At 42.6% G+C, this 25,918-nt stretch overlaps 1 protein-coding gene across 1 annotated transcript; it reads left to right on the top strand.

Annotated features, from left to right (window-relative positions):
• The first annotated feature begins 114 nt into the window (after window positions 1–114).
• ism2a (isthmin 2a) lies at window positions 115–24,342 on the top strand. The gene is made up of 6 exons (XM_053633157.1): window positions 115–3,147; window positions 10,717–10,956; window positions 13,035–13,320; window positions 17,014–17,151; window positions 18,375–18,443; window positions 19,358–24,342. Exons 1-6 carry the CDS (start codon window positions 3,019–3,021, stop codon window positions 19,873–19,875), a joined length of 1,380 nt encoding a protein of 459 aa, XP_053489132.1. The 5' UTR covers window positions 115–3,018; the 3' UTR covers window positions 19,876–24,342.
• Window positions 24,343–25,918: the final 1,576 nt, after the last annotated feature.

The raw sequence follows: 25,918 nt of genomic DNA, 5'->3' as shown, positions 1-25,918 counted from the left end.
TGGTGGTGTGGTTTGTTCTCCTCGCAGACTACAGAGCTCCATACATCTGATCTGTTTTGTACACTTTTCTGGTCAGAGTCTTGAGTGAAGGCTGCAACGTGACGGGCTGTGTACACTTCGGAGCACTGGATGAAAAGGTTTTTCACGGGGTGTGGTCTCTAAAAGTTCTGAAAGGGTTTTGCGTGAAGCGCTTCGGGTGTAAATTAGGATCCGTAGTTGTATTATTACTGTACAGTTCTAGGCCAATAAATCCTACGAATGCAGCGGGTAACGTTCCCAGCTAACTGGCTCCGGGGTTCCCTGCTCCGGTTCCGGCTCGGGTTACCGTCTAGATGAAGTTGTACGTGTTCTCCTCATGTTTGCATGGGTTTCCTCAGGGTTCTCCGGTTTCCTCCCAGCTCCTAAAACCATTCTGGTAGGTGGAATTGGCTGCTCTAAATTGTCACTTGGTGTGAATAAGTGCGTGCCTTGGTGCCTTGACATGAACTAAAGTCCCATCCAGGGTTTATTATTATTATTATTATTATTATTATTATTATTATTATTATTACACCCTGACCAGAATAATAGACTTATCATAAGCTTATTATAAGAATAACGCTATACTACACGTGCAAAACGGTCCTCTTTAAATTCCCCAAAATCCAAACAAAATGTCCGTTTGTAAAATTATACTCGTTTTCGCGAGGAAGTGAACTCGGTTTGAATCGACAGACTTTAAAACGTCTTTTAAATCAGGACAAACACTTCATAGCAGAACTGCACGCTTTTTTTTATGCATGAATGAAGACTTTTTAAATCCCTCAAACCCTTTACACTTCTGGGACATTAGAAATCTAAGCGCTTAAGTGGATTTTCATGCCAATATTTAGAAAGAAATCTTTTTTTTTAATTTTTTTTTTTTTTTGCAGCCGCATGTCTTTATTTTGTGCAAATCCTCAACTGCACTGAGTCACAGTGAGTGCCGGGGAAATCCACTTACACAAATCCCACCAGACCCACTTTCCCATCACACACTATTACTGTTATTGTCCTGATTCTGCGTAGCTCCCGTGTGTGCTGCTGCATTAAAGAGGTCCAGCTCGGTCCCTCCTCCTCCTCCTCCTCCTCCACATAGTGTGACATCACACTAACAGAGGGCGACGTCACTGGGTGTCCTAAACTGACCAATGAGGCATAGGCGCAGAGGGCTTGAAATCCGGTTGCCAGATTGGTTGTATTCCCTAAATCAATTTTTTCTTTCAATCGTGATTGGCTGCGAAATCAAATGTAATAATAATAGTAATAACAATTATTGGGTTATATTCGAAATGTATAAAATTGAGCTGAACTCATATACATATATAGTATATGTTTATATAGTTTTTGAGCCATTTTAATTACATTATTGAAGGTTTTAATGTGAAACTCTAGAAACATGTTTTTGGAGTGAACTATACAATACATAAAAATTTTTTTATATATATATATATTTCTTTAAGAATGAGGGGAAAATATTTATTCACCAGATCTATATAAAAGCTTATAATAAAACTTGTCACTAAGATATATTTTAATATTTGGTTGTTTTTGTCTTTTTACAGCGTCTTTTAAGGGATTCTTGGGGTTTCAGGGATTTTGAGGGACGTTCGCCTCACACCTCCAGGGTCGGGGGTTCGATTCCCACCGTGGCCCTGTGTGTGCGGAGTTTGCGTGTTCTCCCGTGCTGTGGGGGTTTCCTCCGGGTACTCCGGTTTCCTCCCCCAGTCCAAAGACATGCATGGTAGGCTGATCGGCGTGTCCAAAGTGTCCGTAGTGTTCCCTGGGATAGGCTCCAGGTTTCCTGAAAAGGATAAAGCGGTATTGAAGATGGACGGATATTTTTTCTGCATTTGTATCGTCGCTTCAGTATTGGGTTTACACAATGAATTAAATGTAAGGTACTGTAAGTCACGGTTCAAAACATTCATTCATTCATTTATTCATCTTCAATACACGCTTTATGGGCAGGGTCGTGGTGGATCTGGAGCATGTTTTGGGAATACTCTGCCAGGAATACATGCTGGATGGGACACCAGTTCATTACACACATTCACGCTTAGGGGAAATTTTTTAGCATGGTAAAGAACTTACCGGCATTTTTTTTTTTCCTGGGAGGTGGGAAGAAAGCGGAGAACCCGGAGGAAACCCACGGAGGAACCAAACTCTGCATGGACTCAGGATCGAACCAACCGTCGTGCCATATTCCTCTGAAACATTTCAACCCTCATGACTGATTAAATTGACACCATGAATCCGTTCAAGTAATAAAAAATACATTGAAAAAATTTGAAACGTTTTTTTTTAAGGGTGGTAATCGGTCGATTGTTGCCGTACGGCAACAATGTCCAACGGTGGAAAATATCCCATAGTCATAAACGGTACAAAGTGTAACATTGGAGATTCGTTAATTGTTGCAACACAATGCAGAAAAAAAAAATAAAGAAAAAGTTCACCAACACTTCAAAAACAAAAACAACAACAAAAAAAACGTGAACTAAAAGTGTGGATTTAAACAGGAATGGGGTTGAATCTGGCAACCCTGACAAGTTGAACTGCCGTGTGGAGTAGTGTAGAATTTACGCGCACACACACACACGCGCACACACACACACACACGCGCGCGCACATACACGCGCGCACACACGCACGCACGCACATACACGCGCGCACAGGCACCCTTGAGTTCAGACCAGCGGCAGCGTTTACGCACGGAGCAGCGGGACAACAGGAGGACCTCACAAATGGCACCTTAAGTTCAAGGAACCGTTCCTGAGGATCATAAACGCCTGAGATGTTTCCGGAGCTCCTCCACACACCCAGTGCTCAACAGGATGTAACTCGAGATTTGGGTTTAATGGAAATGGAGTGGTTTTGTTGGAGCGCAAGGCACTGATTCCCACCGAGCGGCGCGCAAAAAACGCACAGAAAAGACAAGAGGAAAAAGCGCACGCGCTGAAAATCGCCTTGTATTTAGTTCACTGAGTGTTTAGTGCAGTTATGCGGACTCGGAGTGGAGTTTTGCGCTCGGTGGCTCTTTTCACCCTCTTTCTTGTGTCAGCTGATGGTTTCCCCAGCAGAAAGCAGAGGATCAATGAGCCTAAACCCAGAGGGAACACCGCTCTTACGGTACAGATACACTTGAAATACGCACACACACACACACACACACACACACACATTCTCTCCATGTGTAAACGAGGCCATATGGGATGGCACAGTTGGGAGCTGTTTCTCATTGAAAGAGGCCATTAGTGTCTTTTTCATGTCTTGTGTGTTTGAGCTTTGTGCTAGAACATTAGGATTAGAGGAGCAGTCCACATGTTAGTGTTTTCTAGTCCAGCACACCCATTTTAATGAAAGGCTTGCAATAAACAGGAGAAAGCACTCAAATGTAGGGGATTCAAAGCAAGAAGTAGGACTGGGAAACCACTGTGCTGTGTGTGTGTGTGTGTGTGTGTGTGTGTGTGTGTGTGTGTGAAATCATTTAATCCTCTCAGCAGTTTGTTCTAGTCCATATTGTCCATATGTTGAACGAATGACCCGTGAATATATTGTCTGTAAAAGTTTTGTGTAACTCGGCTACCTTAGAAAAGATGGTCTGATCATACGTGTCGTATCTTGCGCGTTGGTTCATTTGAGTTCCTTAGGTTTCACCGAGTGTCTTCGAAGTTAGGATTTGCTCTTCCGTTGTTGGCAGCACGGTGGTTGAAACCTCACAGCTCCAGGGTTCGATCCCGAGCTCGGGATTACGGTCTATGTGGAGTTTCACGTCTTCACCGCATGCCCATGTGGGCTTCCTCTGGGTTCTCCGGTTTCCTCACGTCTCCACATAGGTGAACTGGATCTGCTCACTTACTCCTAAGTAGTTGTGAATGTGTGAGTGTGTGTGTGTGTGTGTGTGTGTGTGATGTCCTGTGATGACCTGGCTTCCCATCAGAGGTGTATTCCCACCTCACGCCAGGTTTTCCCGGGGTAGGCTCTGGATCCTAAGCAGGATAAAGCGATTACTGAAGAATGAATGAACTACAGGTGCTTGTACACTCTACATACTGTACATGATTTTTGCCTATTTGGGGTAAAAATAAATAAATAAATAAATAAAATAAAAAAAGATATTAACCAGTGATATGTTATGTTTCACCTCCTTCTTTCTCCAAACTCAATTCTTGGGTTTGTTCCACAAGGAACCTACAATATATTTTCGAAGAGCGGGATTCGAGTATAAAGCCGGGAAGCATTAATCAGCTTGGTCTTGGTAATGGCAAGTGTACAAGATCAACCCCAATCTTCCAAAAAGGGTTGGTGTGGCTTCGGACTTTCGTTCCGACCGATCAGAAGCCTCACCCTGATGGTCGATTGGAGACTAAGATCAACTTATTCATCAGGTGGAAACGTGTATGGCTCCTGATTGGTTGGAATGAAAAGCAGTGGCTCTTTGTGCGGATAAGATTAGACACTTGTGCCCTTTGCCGAGTCAATAACCAGCTTGATAAAGTGTGATTGGTGATTGGGATCAGTCAGGCTCTGGTTAACGTGTAAAATCATCTTGGTCTGAGGAGCCTCAGGAAATATCATGGATGGGTGGTAAACGGTCGGAGAGTAATCTGTATGGTTTCTCAGAAAAGCTAAACATTTCCCTGCAAGTCATCACGATGGTTTCTGAAGAGCACGACATTGTTGGATTCAGATCTCGACAATGCCTACGTGTTGGCCAACAGGGAAACACGGTATATACTTGCAGGTGTCATGTATGAGAGGAAATCTTGACTAAACCCTGATGGTGGTATAATAGTGGAGTATCCCAGAATTCTGGTTGCCAGGTATTGGTTTTCTGCCTCATCTTTTCAGTACAAGCTCTATAAAATCGGACCAGAAACAAGAGATGGATACACATTGTTTATTTATACTTTTCTTGACCATATACCGCTAAAACAACCTGTTTCATATCGGGTTAGCTAAGCTTACTAATATTGCGATCAATTGAGAGCCAGACCCATCGTGTGGTTGTAAATATAACCGTATGCTTCCGTCTAATCAGTGTAACTATTTGGCTTTCCGAAGAGCACTGGTTTCTCGAAAGCAACAGGAAATGGAGTAGACACGCGTATTTAGCGAAACTCCCATCTGCAACGTGAGACGTGAGATTGGCATGCAGTGACGGTGAAGGAGCACCAGTGGTGTAACAGATAAACCGAATAATCACCAGCGTTTCCTGCTCTTAGAAGCAAGCACACCGGCGATACCGCATGCCACAGAGGGCGCCACATTCTTAAGCCTTTTCAGATGCTCGTGTTTCCGGAGTATTTTTTTTTTTCCGAGTTGAGTGACTGCGGATTGGAAAGCTCTCAAATATCCAGCACCCTAATTGAGGTTAAGACGAAACTGTAAACCATAATCTGTGTTTGAAAGTATATGGTGCAAACGCTCTCATGGGCACGGTGCAGATGCTATATCCAGGATTTAACGCTGAAACGCTAGCTCGTATTTAAGGAAAACCACTAGAACACACACATACCATCCGGAGTGGAGGAATAGATATAAATCAGACCAACGTGTAAAACGCTTTGGGCTGCAGAGTGGTCAGAACATAGGTTTTTTTTTTTTTTTTTTATCCCAGCCAAGAATTATTGATGGGATCGTGAATGATAGGTTGTAATATACAATATAAAACACTTCACTTTTTGACTCCTAAATGGTTCCTCAGGGTCCAGAAGATAAAACTGGGGCTTTTATTATTATTATTTAATTTTTAAAAAATTTTTTTTTTGCTGGAACAAATAAAAATCTGGCTGCGCTCTGGGTAAAATGTGACATATAAATGATAAAGTATCATGGCCAACCGCCATAACTCAAAAAGTTACAGGATTGTGGTACACCAAAGACATATAATTTAATAAACCATGTCTCCATGTTGTAGTTAACCAATAATACACCCTAAAAAGGTCTATTTGAGCTTCAAACTGGTTCCCCTAGAGATTCTTTTATATATTTCAGAATAAATTGGTTCCAGTGCCTCCGAACGTATACAGTAAACGAATAGCTTTTCTGAGTCAGCAACGATTTCCTCTGGGAATTTCATTCCAAAGGGCTTGAAATGTATGGAGAAAAAAAAAGTATTATTTTTTTTGTTCTACCATATGCTAGCAGTCCATTTTGGTTTGTGTGGGCTTCGGTCATGTGGACGTTCTCGCGTTGGGTTTCACAACCTGCTTGTTAAGGTGTTTAAGCGAATCCCAACCCTTCGAGGAAAAATACCTTCTAACGGAGCGATTCATCATCAGGACTTTTTTGGAGATGAATAATCAGATCTATCCGTTCCGAGCTGTTTTAATGAACGTGCCTCGTTTTGGTCTCCGTCTCCGAACCAGGAGCTAACGTGTTGTGGGGGTCTTCAGAGGAACGGCTGTGGGTTCGTACAGCGGTTCCTGTGTGTTCTCGGTGATGGAACGCATCGTGACGTTTACTATGTTAAGCTCAGCGAAATCCAACAAGTTTTATTTGTTCTCTTGGGCCATTGGTGCGTTGGTGATGTCGACCAGAACATGCCGAATCAGATTGCAACATGGTGGTATGCAGGATGTGGCAGGGAAAAAACAGAATAAGGAAAAACGCTTGGTCGGGCATCTATCCATGCATTGACAGTGCTTTTAGTATTCTCCGTTTCTCTCAGCCGCTCCTCCCCTCTTCGTGTGAGCGGTCAGGAATTCCGGCTCCAGGCACTTTGAATTATTCTCCGTTGTTGTGGAGCGATGCGCAGCCACAGGAACGTCTTCTGAGCCGTTTACTTTCCATTATTAACTTGTGTTACTCGTGCAAAAGCAAAGCCGTCTTTTCCTCCCGCAGGTCGGTCTCGACGTGTTTCATTGATGTGGAAAATGAGACAAAACCAAGCAGTTCTATGTTGAGTGAGTGGCTTATCTTGGCAAGGAGGTTGTTCTCTGAGGTTTGATTTCAGCATGAAGGAGGCTGAAGGTATGAGATGTTCTTGGAGGGCTTTCTCAGAACCTCATCACTCTTATTAAACACTAACAGGAAAGACTTCATGTAACAGAAATTATTCAGAGGTTTACACACTCTGGCACGTTGTTTTGGCGTGGTTGTGCTTCTTAAAAAAACGCATAGTCTTATTGAACATTTCTTCAGACTGTCCTTCTGGGGAAAACCTTCAAGAATCTATGTAGAACCCTTTACGGTTCCAGATTGAATCTTTTGTCAATAAAACCTTTGGAAGCCAACGACCCATCAATATCCAAAGAACCCTTGAGGAATCTTTTTTGTTTTTCTAAGAGTTTACACAGGTCTGCTTGGAAATAATCACCTTCACGCTCGTGAGATGCATAAAGATCTATCAGTTGTTCCAGATACAACCCATGTAGGAAGCTAAGAACCCTTATCTCTCTAAAGAACCCTTGAGGAACCTTCTCTTTCTAAGTGTGTAGGCAGGGTTGTTTGGAAATAATAATTTTCACGGTTGTGAAATGTATAAAATCCTTCAAGTGCTCTAGACACAACCCAGTTAGGAAGCGAAGAACCATTATCTATCCAAGGAACCCTTGAGGAACTTTCTAATAGTCTAGACAGGCGCTGCATAGAAATGCTCGCTTTTCACCCTTTTGATGAAAATAAAATTCATTCAGGGCTACAGGTACAAAGTTTTTAGAAAGCGAAGAACCGTTATATATCTAAAGAACCCTCGAGGAACCATTTTTTTTAAGAGCGTAGACAGGATTGCTTGAACATACTCACTTTCACTCTTGTGAGACACATAAAGATCCCTCAAGTGTTCTAGTTACAGCCTATTTAGGACGCTAAGAACCCTTATCTCTCCAAAGAACCCATGAGGAACCTGTTTTTCTAAGAGTGTAGGCAGGGCTACTTGGATATAATCACTTTCACACTTGTGAGACACATAAAAATCCCCAGTATCACTGTAATTTTGATTTACGGTTGTCCTGGATTTTTTAAAAAAAAATAAATACAGCTCCAGCTTGAGAATCCATCAGACTCTTTAACTGAGGTGACTCAGGCACACTGTGGCACTGATAATTGTTTTAAGGGCACAGAAGGTGCTTCTCTTGCTTCCTTGGAGATTGTGAAATTCAATAGAGCGGCTGTTGGGGTGAAGTTTATCGTCTGCAGTGGAGGACATCTGCTTTGCGTGTGGGAGAGACAGAGTCGGAGAAGTGAGACAAGGCAGGCTACACATGATCAGCAGAGGAAGGCTTTGATCAGGAAGCCTCGCTAACCCCCCCCTTCACTGCTGTTTCTTTGCCAGAAGACGAAAGGGATGATCGAATCAGGTCTCCAGATGTGCGCTCTGGGAAACAGAAGCCGTACAGATGTGGTTGTGGTGGACAGCGCTCAAAAGGTCCTTTTACAATTTGGAGAATGACAAGTAGGACGAGTTCGCTAGGAGGAATTACGGTTATGATCGTACCTAGTACATGCCTCGAGATGGGTTTTTAAAAGGTGCCGGAACTGAGTGAAGGTGGCCGTTCGACGATGTCCATCGTGTCCGTATTTGTGGCTCTCGGTGTCTGGCTGATCGTGTTCTATGACTTCTCTTTGATGTCCCTGGTGGCTCATAGACAGGGCCTCCACACGAGCCCTTTGAAGTGTTGAAGGAACCAGGACGTAGAGGCCCGACGTGACTGGGTCTCATCTGGTGCCCTTAAGGCATGCACGTAGCTCATGAAAGGCTCAGGAAGGGTCCATTTCTAACCCCTCTTCCATTGATAAGATGTCCGTACTGGACCTCCAGGATCCGGCGGACATTCCCGAGAAGCATCTAACCTTCCCAAAGCCTTACGTAATCCTAGATACCTATTAAATCAGCGTGACGGAGAATCCCTGCGCCATCCGAGAGAGCGTTCGTGGATGTAACGTCGCGGCGAGACAGGAGGTGCCGGAATGGTGATAGATAGCAGATGATTTCAAAGCTCTCTGACCGTGTTGTTGTGGATCCGGGACAACGGGAGGCCGTCTCTCCTACGCCAGACTTCAGGTCTCCATATTAAAGTAAACCAGATGAAAGAGATACATATCCCTTAATGTGTAATAATTTACCTGCATGCACCGTCCTGGGCCGTCCTCCAAGATTTCGCAGTATTGCTCTGGTCGGTTCGGTGCAGCGTTTGCGCTTAATGTCATCCAGCTGTCAGGAGAAAAGCAGCTGAACGCCGCGTTGTTCGTGCGTGTCTGGCCGTGTTTCTCCGGCCGCTCTGTTTTGTTTGGTTGCTAGCGGGAGGGCTGTAGCATGCAGGCTTCGGGTTTGATAAGTAACTTATGTAGGATGGAGGCCTAAAAACAACAGCGCTACGTCTTATCAGATGTTTTGCAATGTCAAACGGGTTGTGCAACTCCAGTATATCAGTATCACGTGAACGTTTGGACTGTTACGTCAACGTTGAGCGTAAATGAAAAGATCTCGTTTCTTTTACGCTACAAGTTTTAAAGGTAACGTGTCCATGAACTAGCCTGTATTCCACCCCAAGCCATGAAAAAAAAAAAAAAACATACAAGTTATTCCAGTAATCCCCTTTTAAAGTCCTCTTGATATGCTGTCATGTGGTAGACATTTCACTCCAGATGTGTTTATTTGAAACCCAGGAGTTTTTTTTTTTCCTTTCCTTTTCATAAGGGTTCAGGGTCACAGCTGTATAGATTTGATATGGTGTTGGAAGATGACGGATCTTCTAGTCGTCTTCGCATGCGTGCTAGAATTGCTTCAGGAGTTATTTGCCCCGTTCTTCAGTCCTTCAGGAGGCTTTATAGAGGGTTGAATCATATCCTTTATAGGTTGTATTAAATCCACCAGAATCTATTAAACATAGCACTATTTACTGTAGAAACTGTTCTAAAACAGCCTACAGAGGCGCAGAGATCAGACTCTTAATAAAAAAATTAAAATAAAGAACAAACAAACAGGGGAAACGCATTGCTTTCTAGGTGGTGAAGTAGCCATGGCTGCAGATTAGCTCCGGTAGCACTGGTTTTAAAAATTTTTTTTTTTACATATTGTAAAAAGAGTTGAGAGTTTTAAAATTATATTCAAAGTGAGCGTGGTGCCACAGCAATTAGACTCAAACATCTAAGTTCATTCTTGTCTTGTCAGAATTACAGACAGTTTCTGGGCAAAAAGTTTTATATATCTCGCTATAAAATATTTTCCACTGAAAACCTGACTGGGGAAAAACTTCAAGATTTCCCACCATGGAGGGGAAAAACTTTCTATCTCGCCAGTCGGACTTTATTTCCCACAATTGTTCGTTCGTATCGCGCAATTTTGACTTTATTTCTCGCGGTTATGAGTTTACAAACTCACAATTCTCACAATATTTCCTCACAATTTAGACGTCCACTTGACATATAGTGAGTTACAAATGTCTACAAATCTCTCTCTCTCTCTATATATATATATATGATAACTTATAATAATTGATAACTTGACAACATTTATGCTAAGCCATAAATGATTATAATTTGCACTGCTAAAACATCTAGCTGGCTAAAATATGCTACAAAAAAAACAAAAAAAACCAACCCTTAGTTCTTTGAATGAAATAAAATATATATATATATATATATATATATATATATATGTTTGAAATGCATGAAGAGTTTGTAATGTAACCTATATTTAACTTGTTTAGCTTTTAGCTATTGATTTTGATGAAATACCGTGTGTTTCGTCAGGCTGGAGGGCACGTTCGCTCTGTAGATGCTAGCCAGACCCTGGAGGACCTTCGGGAGCAGAACCAGCTGAGCAGGAGCGGCTCACCTCCACACCGACACAAAAGGAGATGGCCACAGCTTCGATCGGACGGAGTTCTGCCCAAACCGGCACCCAAGGAAGAGGAGCCCTTCATCTTAGACCTGAAGAACTTCCCCGACCTTGCTAATGCAGATCTGGGCTCGCAGAATCCCAATATCCAGGTAAGACCAGACCTAGACTTCTCTCTTCTCTGCGGGTAGGAACGGAACTTCCTAAAGTTGTGAGCAGTGAACCGAAGAAACGTCAGACCACAAGTGCGGCGGAATCGGTCCGAGGAATCGTTCGAGCCACCTGTTTGGATCGTTATCGTATAAACCGACACGGAGAAAATGTTACCGCTCCGTACGTTATGGAATTTGGCCGTGATTCCATCTTGTACGGTGGGATTGTTGCAAGAGCGCTAAAATCGCACAGGGTAAAACGGGATTAAAGCTGACGTTGGTGTATTTTAGTAGGGAAAACACCAAAATGGAGTTTTCGTGAAGGTCAGAAAACTATTTACTCAGTGGCTCTGAGAAATCGTGCTAATGTGCGCTCATTTTGGCGGTTTGAGGCCTTTTCTTCATGGACTATCGGTATGCTTTGGCATCCATGCAAAAGTCATTTACAGCAAATTATTATTGGGAAATACGCTGAACAAATATGTTCCTCTGCGACAGTGATCGGTCCTGTAGACCTCCCACCTACCTGATCGACTTGTAGTAGTTCAGACCAAATGAATTAATTTCACTTGGCACCAGTTTGCGCTGGATGTAATTAACCTGTGCACTCATTGTTTCACACTGTTATTACAAAGTGATTGCAAAAGGGAGTTGGTATTTTTATGCACTTATTGGCTGTGTCACAGCTGTTCTTAAGCAAAGAGGCCTCTTAAATTACCCAAGGCGAGACCTCTACGCCGGCGGAGCGCAGCTCGGCCGTCTCGCTCGAACCTCTCCGCGGAGTTTATAAAAGAGGGAACAAAAACACGGAAAATCCGAAAGGTGAAAGGCCGGCGTATTGTTTTAACAGTCCGTTTTTAATGTTTATTGCAGAGAGCTGATCCCGATCTTTTTAAACGTGCCTTTAAAACGAGTTAAAGAAGGGTCCGTTTTTGTTTTTCATTTTTTATTTTATTTTTAGCGCTGTTACCATGTTTGTGTTCATGAGGATTTGAAAGGAAATGAAGTTAGACTTCTTGGGGGGAAAAAAAAAAACAACACACAATTGACTTTTATAACGGGGAAAATGTCGGAGCCGTCCAAGTGGGAACGGTCCGTCGTCCGTGAATACCAGACGAAGCTGTTTTTTATTTGCATGCGTCCTTATTTGTCTCATTTGCTTTATTAAGTCTTATTTATATATCGTAAGCATGATACGTAGCAAATGTTTAACCATGGAGAGACTTGACTTGCGCTCCGTAAGACAAAAACAAGTTGTGTGAGACGAAATGAAGCCAAACGTGATCCACAGCTCCCTCAATTAGCCTTGTAGACAAGCTTAAAGGAGAGCTTTGTCATTTTTCTCTACTCCATGTAAGGCCAGTTGCAGTTGCGGTAAAGACCCTGACGAGCTCTGATTTAGCTTGGGGCGGAGCTAATTTCAGGAGCAGTAATCAACGACGGGACGGTGTGATGAAGCAGAATTACTTTTACCACCTTCCGTAAATCTTAAATATACAACTCCTAACAGAACACCTCACCATATCGACACTTATGAGCATTACATGTGTAATATTAGCAGATTAAAACCTCCTTATACTCTGTAAGAATGTATGACCTCCTCCTGTGTTCTTGAGAATCGGGACGGAGAACGATGACGTAATCGCCGTTGCTACAGTAGCTTAATCACCTCGATACAGGTATTTATAAACAGCTCCTGCAACCATCAGATTGTTACCTCAGGAGCAATATAAACAGCCGGGACTTTGTCTAGGCTTGCTGAGGGATCACAGCATCTCTATCATCCTACAAGCCGTGGCATGCTGAACCTGTAATGATGTGAACATCATCTAGGGATTTGACACGAGGGACGCTTAAAGGACAGTTTGATAATCTGTGGTAATACAGTTCAGTGGGGAGTTAAACATGTACGCTGTTGGAATACCGTCCAAAATTTCGCACCTCCACATTGTCAGTATGGATCTGTGGAGAAACAAAATGCTCTTCATGATATAGGATATCAAGTGGTGAGAACCTGGCTTACCTAGAAGAACCTAGAGTTTTTTGTGTCGTCACTGGTGTGCTTGGTCTTGTGTCAGGTGACCATCGAGGTCGTGGACGACCCTCAGATGGAGGTCGAGATGGACCTGGCTAAAGAGGGCAGGAACGACTGGCCTCTGAACTCCGAGGAATGGCTTGGCCACAAGAAACTCTTCTGGCCTCTCTTCTGGGAATACCACGACTCCAGCGACGAGAGTGCTGGCCAGGCCAGTCTGGAGGAGAACGGTGACGACCTGAGCTACGGAGGAGAAGATTCCCTGCTGAGCGGCGTTGGAGTGGACTGGGAGAACCGGTGGAAGGGCTGGGACTCGATGGAGAGTTATGGTAAGATGGAGAGACACAAGATGTTTCAGCAACAGTACATGAATAATCACGCACTAATACCTGAATAAATACTTACTTATATATGTACTAATCACGAACTAGTGAAGCGCTAACCTTAACTACGACGTGAGTCTTATCAATTCATTTTTTTATTGTCCGGCTAGCATCAATTCATCCAATGCATAAAGTAACATTTATTTATTTATTTATTTATTTATTTATTTATTTAGTGGACTCTATTATCGATTAACATTTAAAACCCGTGTTATTAAGTTGGTCGTTATTTACGCATCAGACTAAGGCTAGCTCTTCCATTAGTCCGAAATTTCTGTGATTGACGTCTCGGAAGGGAAATCTCGACCCGTTCTCCGTGTCAGATAACGAGCGCTGGGGTTCGAAAACGCGGATTTCGCACACGTCGCATTTCTTAAATGTTTCCCTGAAGCCGATTTCCTCTCCTGGTATGAAACAGCGGTGCAGAACCCAGTCTCCTCTGTAGTCCTGACATGATTTATGATTCGAGGTTGCACTTAAGGACCGTTATATAAACACGCTAATTCCCATGGCCGGTCTCTCTCTCAGGCTTTCGTTTGATCTTTATCAGTAAACAGAAAGGCGGGGGGGGGGGGGGGGGGGAGATACCAACGCAGATTTTCCTGATGTATACGTTGCATTATTTAAGGCTGTCTGTGACGTTACAACATTCAAAGATGGCTTTTAATTGGGGTTTTTTTTATTGATTTATTTTTAGATTGTTGGACATTATTCATCAACACTAAATTATTATACTTCTTATATTATTACTCCAACTCTCTTACCACCACCTGGCATACATTTTTTATTTTTTTTATTTTTAGGTAGATCAGTGTAAAATCTCTCCGTTCACTTATATAGTCTGTGTGTAAACATTTCCTTTAGATGATGTAATGATTCATGCTTAAGGTTTATAGCTTCCAGTGATTTTTTGTTAGTTCCTGACGTCACGTTTATCATCCAGAAGGAAAATCCACATCATTTCACACGCCGATCTGTGTGTTTCAGTACCCGATGAAAAGCAGTGATCGTTAGGAACATTTTATTTTAACCGTCGCACAAGACGGAGACAGTACCCGACTCGTTTTGACCCACATTGTGCACGCAGGCCTTTGAGCTTGACGCCATGGATGGGAAAGCTCTGAGTTTAGAAGCTCTGCGCTTTGCTAATGGCAGCGTCGGGCCTCTCCGCTGGCTAAACAACTAATATTTGTGTATAATTAGACGGCAGATTGGAACAGGCTGCGAGATTGTGGCGGACAGTCCGAGCTCTTCTTTTCATCTCCAGCACGCTCGGCTCTTCTTTTCATCTCGAGCCCTGGCGCTGAGCTGCACTTCACACGGCTCAAACGACTTTGAGCTCGCCGAGGAATTTGTGGCACTTTTTTCTTTTTTTTACATTTTTTTTTAGTTTTTTTATAGAGCTCGGCCCAAAAACCACGCTTCACATTCTTCTCTTCTCTCTCGAATGCGTTCTTAATCAATTAGTTCGTTACCGTCCTCAGCCGAAACAATGCAAACTGTAAGTAAATTTCATGAATATATTCTTATGTCCATGGTTCTCAAACCAGTTCAGGTTAAAACTCACCCGCGGCTTTACCGTGACGTTGTTTTTCCGCTTTTTCTTTCCGTAGCGTCGCTGAGCTTCAGGTCAGTGTCGGGTCATGTGATCTCTGTGCTCATTGGCTACAGTGAATAAGGTGTAACAGTCACTCGGTTTTATGCAAAGGTGGCCTCGAGTCAGATTTAATGGAGAAATCGAGTATTACGCGTAAAATCAATACTACAATAAAAGCTCGAACGTAGGACCACGAGCAACACGTGTCACGTCTGTAACGCCGTAATTGCCGTGTGCGCTGAAGGTCACGTTCTCTATTTGACACACTTTAAAAGCACGTTAAAAGCATGTTGTATTATACCGGTAGCTCTGCGTACATTTAAAACCCTCAGCCCCAATAAAACCCTCGGTAGAGCGTTAAAATCGCTCCTATAAGGAGCTCGGATTACACTGTAGTACGTCGGTCTGATCCCAGGTTAACTCGTCTCCACTCAGCTGTATCAGCGCTGCTCATTTTCCCCACGATCAGAGGAACACTACAACGCTGCTGTACTCAAAACGCATCGAACCCAACGATCTGCGCCGCCACCGCCGCCACGACTGGACGGCTTCTGTGCTCCAGAACCCGTGACCCTGCGCTCTGAAATTCATCTAACGAGTGCACTCGGAGTGAAGTGTACAAAAACACGCGAAACCGAGATAGACGAACGAGCGTAATCTCTAGACGCTTAGTAGCGTAATGTTTTTCCTGTAATCACGGGCAGCCGCAGGAATACGGCCCAGTACGCGGAGGCCTGGTAGAAGGGCAGGACGTAGACGTGCGCTTCTCCTGAGACGCTAGACCTACGGTTATGGTTAACGTAGGAGTATTCGGGTATTTTGCGCAATGTCGTTGGGGAAAAATAGCGAGGTCACATGTTCCAGGATTATCATAATAAGAAAAAAACGAACCCTACGGTCACACTAGCGGGAGTCAAATCATTGAAATGTATCACTTCTCGCGTGCATCTCACGTGCTTGTAGAGCTACGATGAGAAACAAAAGTAGCTATAGATAGCTTACGAATATGAGGTACGGATCATGTTACGTGTTACTTTCCAGGCTTCTTCCTAGGCTCCTACACCAGCGGGACCAACAATCTCGTATTTCTTCATAATGTCTCTATAGATGTTTAGGTATACGACAGGATAAGAACGAAACCATGGTTCTAACCAAGGTCGCTTCCTGCTTGCTAGAGCGAACACAGAGTAAGATGTCGGCTCTAAAGCTATCGGGGCGAAGAAACACCACCTCGATTAACGCTGTATTAACGGCAGAAATGGCGAGACGCGTTTACCGTGCTCGTTCGTTGGTCCTCAGTGAATGCTTTATCCTGCTACTTATTTTCTTCTCTCTATTTTTTTTTTTTTTTTACCGTATAAGCAACTACTTCTTCCCAGAATATCTCTCAGATGGGCATACAAAAATAAATAAATAAATAACCGCAGGATTGGTCAGAATTCCCTCAAGACAGAGCAGGGGTTTGGATTTTAAAAATAAGGTCCTGCACACACCTCTACTTCTCAGCGCTCTTAAAAGTGCGCGGAGCATTTCCGGCTCGGTTACATAACCTTCCCACCTGCTGTGTAAGGAATGCGCCAGTCCGAGTCCCTCTCGCACACACACCGCGCAAGTTAAGGCTTTGAAAACGCTCAGAATTTTAACACCGTTAAGAACCTGTATTTGAATATTAATCAGACGATAACGTCGTAACGCCGTCAGAGGAGCGCTACAGTAGGTCCGCGTGTTCATATAAATCGCATCAAACTTCCAGGAAAAAAAAAAAAAAAATCACCGTTTTTTTATGGTAAACTTTAAGCCTCTACGGCATAAATGATGACATTTACATTTAAAAAAAAAAAAAAAAGGTTTTTGTGGATTTTTATTACTTGAATATGTTTACGGATTTCATTTTTTAAATTACTTTTGACTTTGCACGTGTAAATCCATAAAAATTCCATAAAAATCCATAAAAATTTCATCCATAAAAATGAAATATTTTTCAAACGGCTAAATCCCATTCGGAGTGTTGTGTTGTTGTTGTTTCTCTCAAAACCCTGCAGATTATGAAGAAGAGGAGTGGAGCGACTGGTCCCCGTGCAGCGCCACCTGCGGCCACGGCACCCAGAAGAGGGTTCGATCGTGCGGCTACGCCTGCACTGCCACCGAGTCTCGCACCTGTGACCTGCAGCGGTGTCCAGGTGAGGTCTAGTCCCATCATTCCACCTGCTGAAAACACACACACACACACACACACACACACACACACGAGTCCTTTGTGCACAAATCCTCCCAGATACCAGGCTTTCGGTTCTGAATATAATAACAGAGTACTGAATTTAGTACTGTTTCATTATAGTGCATCGTTTGTTAATTTAAGCTGAACTAACACGTCGCCGATTAACCTGCGTTTACCGAAAACATGTATTTCGGGTTGGCTTTTCCATGTGTGCACTGTATACACGGGATAAAAACTGCTCTTTCTTGGCTCAAAGAGGGTCTTTCAGTACACGGCTTATGCGCGGGTTCATTTCGGAGCGTACGCGCACTAACACACACACACACACACACGGTGCATTCACAATGTCCACTCACAGCTCTTGCATGCTGTTGACGTTACAGAAATGCGCACGTTACATCTGCGGCTCATTAACCGTGATTCCGCTGATTTAGGCAGAGATACAGATACAGCTTTAATATTTTTCTGGAGCTGATGTGGAGTTAATGCAGATTTCCCTTGAACTCGCTTCACGTGTTGTACACGGTGTGTAGCAGATCATATTTGCACCATTCCTCATGCGTACAAGCGTCTACGCAGTGTCGACTGGGACAAGCGGACACGTGAAAAACCCTGTCATGGAACGCCGAAATTGTTTACTTTTAATAAAATGTATATGTCTAAATCTCTGGTGGGGGGGTGGGGGTTGAGTAAGGAATATTTAGCGGGTATTCACCATCTACCGTAGATCACTTATTTATTTAAAAAGCTCTACTCAATTCATGGAATAAAAGTAAACTCCGGTAATATGTTCGGAATCCGTGCGGCTTTGAAATGATGAAATGATGATTAAAGTTGAATTATTGGCACCCTTTACGAGACTGCTCAAAAATGACTGTATATAATAATAATAATAATAGCATTAGGGGCAGTTCTGGAACAAAAATATATATTTGAACGTGTTCTCGGTTTCCAGGAGCTTATAATCTCGCGTTCGACTATTTTTCTTTTAACGGGGTGTAACGAGTTTTCGATATATAAAAGAGACAGATTGTTGTTGACCTGCGTAGAAAAAAAAGTTTTTACTTGTATAGAATTGTTAAGAATTTATTTATATATTTATTTATAGCATGCAGCCCATTGTGGTCGGCATATAATATGCATTGTTTGTTTTTTGTTTTTTTTCTCCTCTCCTCTCCTCTCCAGATGACCTGAATGCCGTGACGGAGCTCATTCCTCACGAGATGATGAATGGCACCGATGCCTTCGATACAGGTTGGAAAACTCCAATTAATACACAACACCAATTCCATTTGTTCCCACTGTATTTATCGAAGTGCAGAGATTTCCTAGGATCCTTAAACTGCTCACTGACCTTCTATCGTGTGTATTAGTTCACATGCTGCAGTGTTTTCGGAGCGTCCAGTCAGTACTCAGCAAATGAGAGCGATTTATAATCATTACCGGTACTTGTGTGCGCTCATGAGGTTACGCTCCTCGGGGAGACCGGGTTAATTCCCACCGAGCGAGCTGATTGCGCTCAAAGCTTTGCCGCTTCTCTCTTTAAATATTTACAGATTTTATTATCTTCTCTTCAGTGTAAAGCATGTTTCCCCTGCAGCTGAAATGGCGCTTGTCGTTTTTTCGGGAACGGCCCCCATGAGGCTGCAATCAAAGAGAAAGCAGGAGTTCAGTTGGACTGGAAACAAAAACATTATTTAAGATTTTCAGGATTGCTCCGTCGAGAGTGTTAGAAAGACCGTGAAATAGTGGCTCGCTTTCCAAAAACCATACTTTGATAGTTGAAGATTTGGGCGCGGGAAACGTGATCTCTCTTTTTATTTAACTGTAATAAGTGTGGTATGAAAATGTAACGAGATAAAGTGTCAGGACCTGGGTTTTTTATTTTGTATTTTTTTTTAAATAATCACGTCTGGACGTAAATGTTTTTAATGAAAACGTTCCAACATGGCGGCTGCCTCCTTGGCAGACGATATGAGCCGATGTTAAGAGCTGTCTCATTCACTAAAAGTTATTTTTCTAAAGAGTAGAGGATGTCAGTGAGAGTGGAGGAAAAAGAGCTGAACTTAACAATTAGTCATATCCCGGACTTCTCACGCACATATGTCAGCGTTTTTTGGTAATCACTGAGCTCTGTGATTGAACTCTTACTGATTCCTCCCTCGCAGACGTGGACAGCTGTGAGAAGTGGCTCAACTGCAAGAACGACTTCCTGCAGAAGTATCTCCATCAGGTCCTGACCGAATTACCCAGCTGCCCCTGCGTCTACCCGTCCGAAGTCGTCTACAGCGCCGTGAACATCTTCGACGACAAGCTGCGCAAGAACTACCGTTGGCGCGACGCCAGCGGACCCAAAGAGCGCCTCGATATCTACAAGCCGTCTGCGCGGTTCTGCGTGCGCTCCATGTTGTCGTTCGACAGCACCACACTCGCCGCCCAGCACTGCTGCTACGACGAGCACATGAAGCTGATCACGAGGGGTAAAGGTGCCGGTGCGCCCAACCTTATCAGCACCGAGTTCTCTCCGGAGCTCCATTACAAGGTGGACGTGCTTCCATGGATCCTGTGCAAAGGAGACTGGAGCCGCTTCCACTCCGTACGTCCACCCAACAACGGATTGCGGTGCACGGAGAACCCTCAGGAGGACGTCTATATGAACGAGCTGGAGGAGGCTCGAGAGTACTGAGAGGCAAAGCTGTCTCATATCAGAATTATTTTATATGTAGATGTACAGTATTTCGCTACAGGTTACGACTGGAGTTAAGGAACATTTAAAAAAAAAAAAAAACCTGCATTGTACACTGTTTAACTGATACAACAGCCCGAACAAAGTACAGTAATACAACGATCTCTATCTTCCGCACTTTTCCCCCAGAGAGCCAGTTGAAGCAATCAGGGACTCTTTCAAACACCATCCTCTGGAACAGGTTCACTGTATTTCTCGTGTTCGTATCCCCGACCCTTCTTTTTTTCTCTTTTTGTCATGAAAGGAATTCCAGTCAGGCTGCTAAACTTGAGTCCAAGCAGAATCCCCGGTTGTTATCTTAGACTCGAAGCTTAGAGTTGGAGCTCGTCCAACGCAGGCAAGATCCATCCAAATAAATCAAACACGAGCCCGAGTGCCGCATGCGCGTGGCTTCGAAATATTTCACGACTCTTCCCGAACCTGCGTGTTACCCCAGATGTACTTGGATCCAGTGTCATTTATAGCTTTCACAGACGTTTAGGAATGATGGTGCAGGATCGTAGGTCTTGTTTTGCTTCATAAAAGGGCTAAAGATTCCATCGTCAGGATGAAATTCTCCTTTTAGCAAGAACTAGGCATGTGCAAATATTACACTCTCGTATCGTGATAATGGGCTAAGCTTTTATCGAGGTTCATGATGTTATCAGACATCTGTGTTCCCCAAGGTCCTGTAGCTTCCCAAGGTAAAGGATGCATGCTGTAGCATTAAGGCTCTCACCTCAATGACAAGAATTTGAGACCCTTTTTTTTTTTTGATGGGATTCTTCTACACAAACCTGCAGGACATTTCTTCAAATTTGTCTGCAATTAAGGATCCTTAGATCTTCTTAAATGGTACAAAGGTACAAACAAATTGTTTGAGATGCTCCCCAGTGACCGTAATCCTTCACAATGGTACTAACATCTGGATATATATCCAATCAAACAATTGAGCAAATATTCAAATATGACCACACCAAATATTTCTATTTAGAAAGTTTGAACACTTCAAAAAAAATATTAGTTTATTCCAGGGCTCTCCAGGGAATCCCCCCTCCCCCCCACCAAAAAAAAAAAATTGGTTAATGTATTGGTGCATGGGAGATTATGGGATGTATAGGACAACAAAGAATACATATACGTAATATACACTTCCTCCAAAATGTTCCAGATGATCTTGGCACACACTCTTCTTCAAAAGGCTTCTTCAGAGGTCTTTGGACAGTTCTAGTCTTTTAAAAAGGGTGCTGTTCGGAACCGTTTCTGAAAATGAAACCGTGTCTGTTGTAAAGTTTCGACATACAACCCTTAAGGGTTAAACCTAAGGACTCTTGGAGTACAGGCAGAATTATACACTTCTAGAAAGAATGCTAAATCTTTTAAGTATTCTTCGTTTTGGTCCATCTGACGGAACATCTGTCATCTGAGATTTTTTTTCAAGAAGAACCCCTTTCTGCATGAGTAGGCATCATGTGTTACTTAATTATTATTTTTTTGTTTTTTCCCCCCACTGGCAGAACCTTTTAAAGACTCTACGACAGAGGGTTCTTCTATCACAGAGGGTTTGAAGTAGAACCCCTTTCCGCATGACTAGGCAGCATGTGTTACATCTAAGGATCCGTAATTCTTCAGCTTGTACCTCTGAGCACATTTTTATCCGTCCCTCTTGGAGAACCGGTCACGTTTCTGTGAGGAACCCTGCAACAGAGGGTTTCAACAAGGGGTTCTGAGAGGGAACTCCTTTCTAAATGAGTAGGCAGCATGTTACACATCTAAGGATCCTTAATTCTTTAGGTTGTCCCTCTGAGAGAATTTTCATAGACTATGACAGACCCTACTACAGATGGTTCTCCTATCAAAAAGGGTTCTAGGTAGAATCCCTTTCCGCCCGAGCAGGCAGCACGTGTTACATCTTGATCACGCTGTTTATCTTCACCACAAATTCTCACCAAAAATGTCACCTACCTCAAAAGCCTCCTGGTCACAGTGTCTTACCACCCAAGTATTCACCACCCGTGAGCTTTTTTTTTCACATTTTGTAGTGTTAGAACCTGGAACTGAAATAGACTTTAGTGGGATTATATGCCATGATTTTACACAAAATAGTGTATAATAGAACACCATCTTTTCAGTGAAGCATGGTGGTGGAAGCATCATGTTAAGCACTACCTTTGGCCTTTATTTATTTCTTTTTTTTTTTTTTACAAACTATATTATTTTTTCTCCTCACTTCACTTTTATGGGCTATTGTGTGGTGATTCATGATGGAAAAGTTCAAGCGGGGTGAACACACATGCACTATGTTGGCTCCCCACCAAACAGTTAGTTAATTAGTTAGTTAGATAATACCGAAGACTTTGGTCTCATTGTAGTGCAGCCTGTCAGGAGAGACGTTCGGGGAACAAACAGAACATCCCCTATAAAGAACAATGAAAGTGTGCTTTGCAAATCCACGCCGAGTCCCAAAAGTATCAAAGCCCACTTGTGCGTACAGGGATGTTGTTTTAAGAGCTAAAGCCTCACCTTTCAGCCCGGGTTGTTATCTTGATCAGTGTCTTCGTGCCATGTTGAAAAAGAACACCAGGGGATTGGGAAACGCAAAAAGGCGCGTTGACAGGCTAACCTCGCACCACTGTAAAAACATCCACGTTTGGGTGACATCTTAATTGAGACGTGACCCATCCTGGAGTGCACCACTGCCTATCATGGCTGGCTTTCTTCCATCACATTCTCGTATTCTTATATACTGACAGTCAAAAGATTTTGAACATGTGGAGGGTTTTTCCTCCTACATTTTTACCAACGATTGGCTATTAAATAAGAAGTCTAAATATGTGTATTTAAGGATTTCTTCATTGCGCACTCTCAGATTCTAATGAATGCTTTATTAAAGGCGAGATTTGTCTTACAGTTGATATTACACGGTGTTAGTATCAATTATAAGACAAATTTATTTTGGTCCAGGGAGATCTAGATTTTGGTTTTCCAATAAAATTAATCCGCAAGCATTTCTCAGTTCACCTATTTATTATTGCTTAGATTTTCTAATGCTATAGTATTTATCTTGAATGTTGAAAGAGGGTGTCCAAAAACTTTTGACTGTCCAAGATTGAATTATTATTATTATTATTATTATTTTTTACATTTTTTTAAAGCACCTGCATACAATACAATCTGGTCTCCAATAGCTATCTATAAGCAGATGTCACATGATGTGTTTGTGGATTACACTTTATTTGTTGTTTCAGTTTTAAGCAGTGAGAATTTAATTAGCATTTAAAAACACAAGCTGGGTGAATTAAATGATCAGTGCACAAAGGCTTATTAAGTTTATTAATAACCGTCCTGGATGGCAGTGATGTCGCCACTTGTGTCAGTAAGCATCTTTAACGTCTTTAACACGAGCCCCCGTAAATGAACTGGATCTCCTGTTGAGTTAGCCTCGCATTCCAGCGTACAGGATCTCATACGGTGCAGCTGTGAAGGAGCTTTAATCTCGGCGTAGGAGCATCCCGCGCACTCTGTTATGGCATGTCCGCATCACGTTTCAGCGCCCTGGAATCCGCGAGCCGTGTGGTATGCGCACGGGGAAGGAGGTGTGCGTGCGGCCACTGGGAAACTGCGAGAACGGGGACGCGGGGCCACTCGCGCTTGGCCTTGGTTTCTGGGTTTCTCTGAAGCCGTGCCAGGCTTTTACGCTCCTGTTTTCATTTTAGCACCGGCCCTCGAGCCGAGTCGGTTTTCAAAGCGTCCTGTTATAAGGGACACTCCGTATCGTCATCGGTCTAAAGCTCAGCAAAACGGAGAGATGTTACAAGTGAACGAAAAAGAAATCCGATGATCTATAGCTGACAAATAAAACGGACAAACTCTAATTTTGGTGAAAGTTTACGTTGTTGTGTTTTGTTTTTTTTTTAATATATATATATATTCTTTCAGGAAATTTTGACTGATTGTGTCACTTTTAAGAAACGTCTGAAAGAAAGGCACTTTATTTTTAAAATAAATAAATAAGTGGATATATATCTTTGTATATATTATCATTATATTGAATAATACCTGCAATGTACAATTTAGATTTTACTTTTATTTTGTGTCATTAATGTAAAAGGGATAAATTACACCTCCTATGCTGCATTCTTAACGGATTTTGTATGTGATGTAAAATATCGGGCATGTTACGTCATGTCGTGTCATGTCAGGTCATGTCTATTGTTATTAGATTTATTATTGTACAGTATTTATTATTGTTCAGAATCCATAAGATGCACTATATATGAAGCTGAGTGAAAGCCACTCCCACCCCATTCGTGGTTGGATGTTTTGTGAAAAAGGGAATGTGTTCGTTCGTACCATGCCACACACCACACTACTTCAGTTACATGCATTTTTTTTTTTTTTTTTTTTTACCATCTCTGTCCAAAATATAATAAATTTAACATCGAGAGTTAATACGAACGTGTGGAGTAATTTGTTTCATTTTCCGTTGGTGAAGCTTGAACCTAATCCGTTCGTCTAATCCACAAATAAAGCTCTCTTAGATCAGAGTTACTCTATCATCTTACATCATCAGTGGTGTTGAATTCTGCGTTCTGGTTGGTCGGAAGGGGATTCGTTTTCTATATATTCTGACACTGGGAAGTCTGATGACATGACAGTCTGCGTTATTGGTCTTATTAGGTTCAAGAGAGAGATAAAAGAGTCTGGTGATGGAAAGACTATATGTTTATAGGTGCTGTCATGTGAGTAATAATAGGAAATAACTTGTTTTGTGGGCATTCCACAACATTAAACTTATCTATTAATGGACTCAAAAAAAAAAGTATGGTGTCATTTATTAATAAATATAATTGCTGTGGTATAAGAGGAAAATAATCAACTTCAGAACTCCACTTCATAACACTACCCCATCACTGATTGCAGTACATCCTCCGTTGCTGTAGTGATTGGTCATAAATAAGCCAGGTTTTCTCGGCTTGTGGTATAATCTCGAAGATATTATGAACTACCAGAAATAATCAAGTCTTCAGTACATTTACTGCCTCACAAATATCCGAAACGACGTCTGTTAGAGGTCACAGCATGTAGGGAACACCATCACCACTGTCGTGCTTGTTCTGGAGCTGAAACTGTGTTACTACAGAGAGGAAAAAGAAAGCGAGAGTCACACCCCACAGCTTATCAGCGAATAACTATCGAGTGATGTAACCGCCATCTGGTGCACTAATGATCTAATTGCCCCACATTAAGCTCTGCCTGAATGACTGAGCCACAATGCATCCGGCTTCCAGTCCACGTCAGGTGCTGCTGGTGGAGTCTGTCTGACTATTCCACAAGAAATTTGTAGGTGCTTTAACCATGTTATGATTCCCTGGGGTATAAATATGTGGTTGCACATGTATGGAATACGTTTGTTGTCCACGACCATGAGAAAAAAATAAAGATCTTTGAACATAAAAGATACAGACAGATGCTGACCTGCACAAATCCATCAGTCTGTCCGTCCATCCATCCATCCCACTATGGTAGTGTAACAGATTTCTAAGTCAAGTTGTTGTCTGGACTATTTATCTATCTATCCCTTCATCTATCTACCCTTCCATCAATCCACCCATCCTTCAAGCGTTCCAGCAAAATGATTCAGCCATTCATCCAGCCAATCCATACCATTTATCCAATAGATCACACTATTCACCCAATCCATCCATCCATCCATCCAACATTCTGTATTTATCCTTATAATCTACCTTCCCTCTATCCATCCAGTCCAACCGTCCATCCATCCATCTATCTAGCTAGCTAGCTAGCTAGCTAGCTATCCCTTCATCATCATCCATCATACCTCATCATTAATCCATCCATTATTCAAACTATCCAGCCAAATGATTCGTCCATTCATCCAGTCTATCCATACATCCAACCATTTATCCAAAGATCCAGCCAAACTATTCACCCAATCCATCCATCCATTTGTCCTTTCATTTATTTCATCTATCACTGATCA

This window comes from Ictalurus furcatus, chromosome 9, assembly GCF_023375685.1.
Source record: "Ictalurus furcatus strain D&B chromosome 9, Billie_1.0, whole genome shotgun sequence".
In the NCBI taxonomy this organism is placed as follows: Eukaryota; Metazoa; Chordata; class Actinopteri; order Siluriformes; family Ictaluridae; genus Ictalurus; species Ictalurus furcatus.
This window is presented reverse-complemented; position numbering and strand designations above follow the sequence as displayed.

Bases quoted from the DNA above. Each gene is read 5' to 3' on its own strand.
- ism2a (XM_053633157.1), top strand. From the start codon at position 3,019: ATGCGGACTCGGAGTGGAGTTTTGCGCTCGGTGGCTCTTTTCACCCTC. The intron at 3,148-10,716 runs GTACAGATACAC...GTGTTTCGTCAG, and splicing joins GAGGGAACACCGCTCTTACG to GCTGGAGGGCACGTTCGCTC. The intron at 17,152-18,374 runs GTGAGGTCTAGT...TCTCCTCTCCAG, and splicing joins TGACCTGCAGCGGTGTCCAG to ATGACCTGAATGCCGTGACG.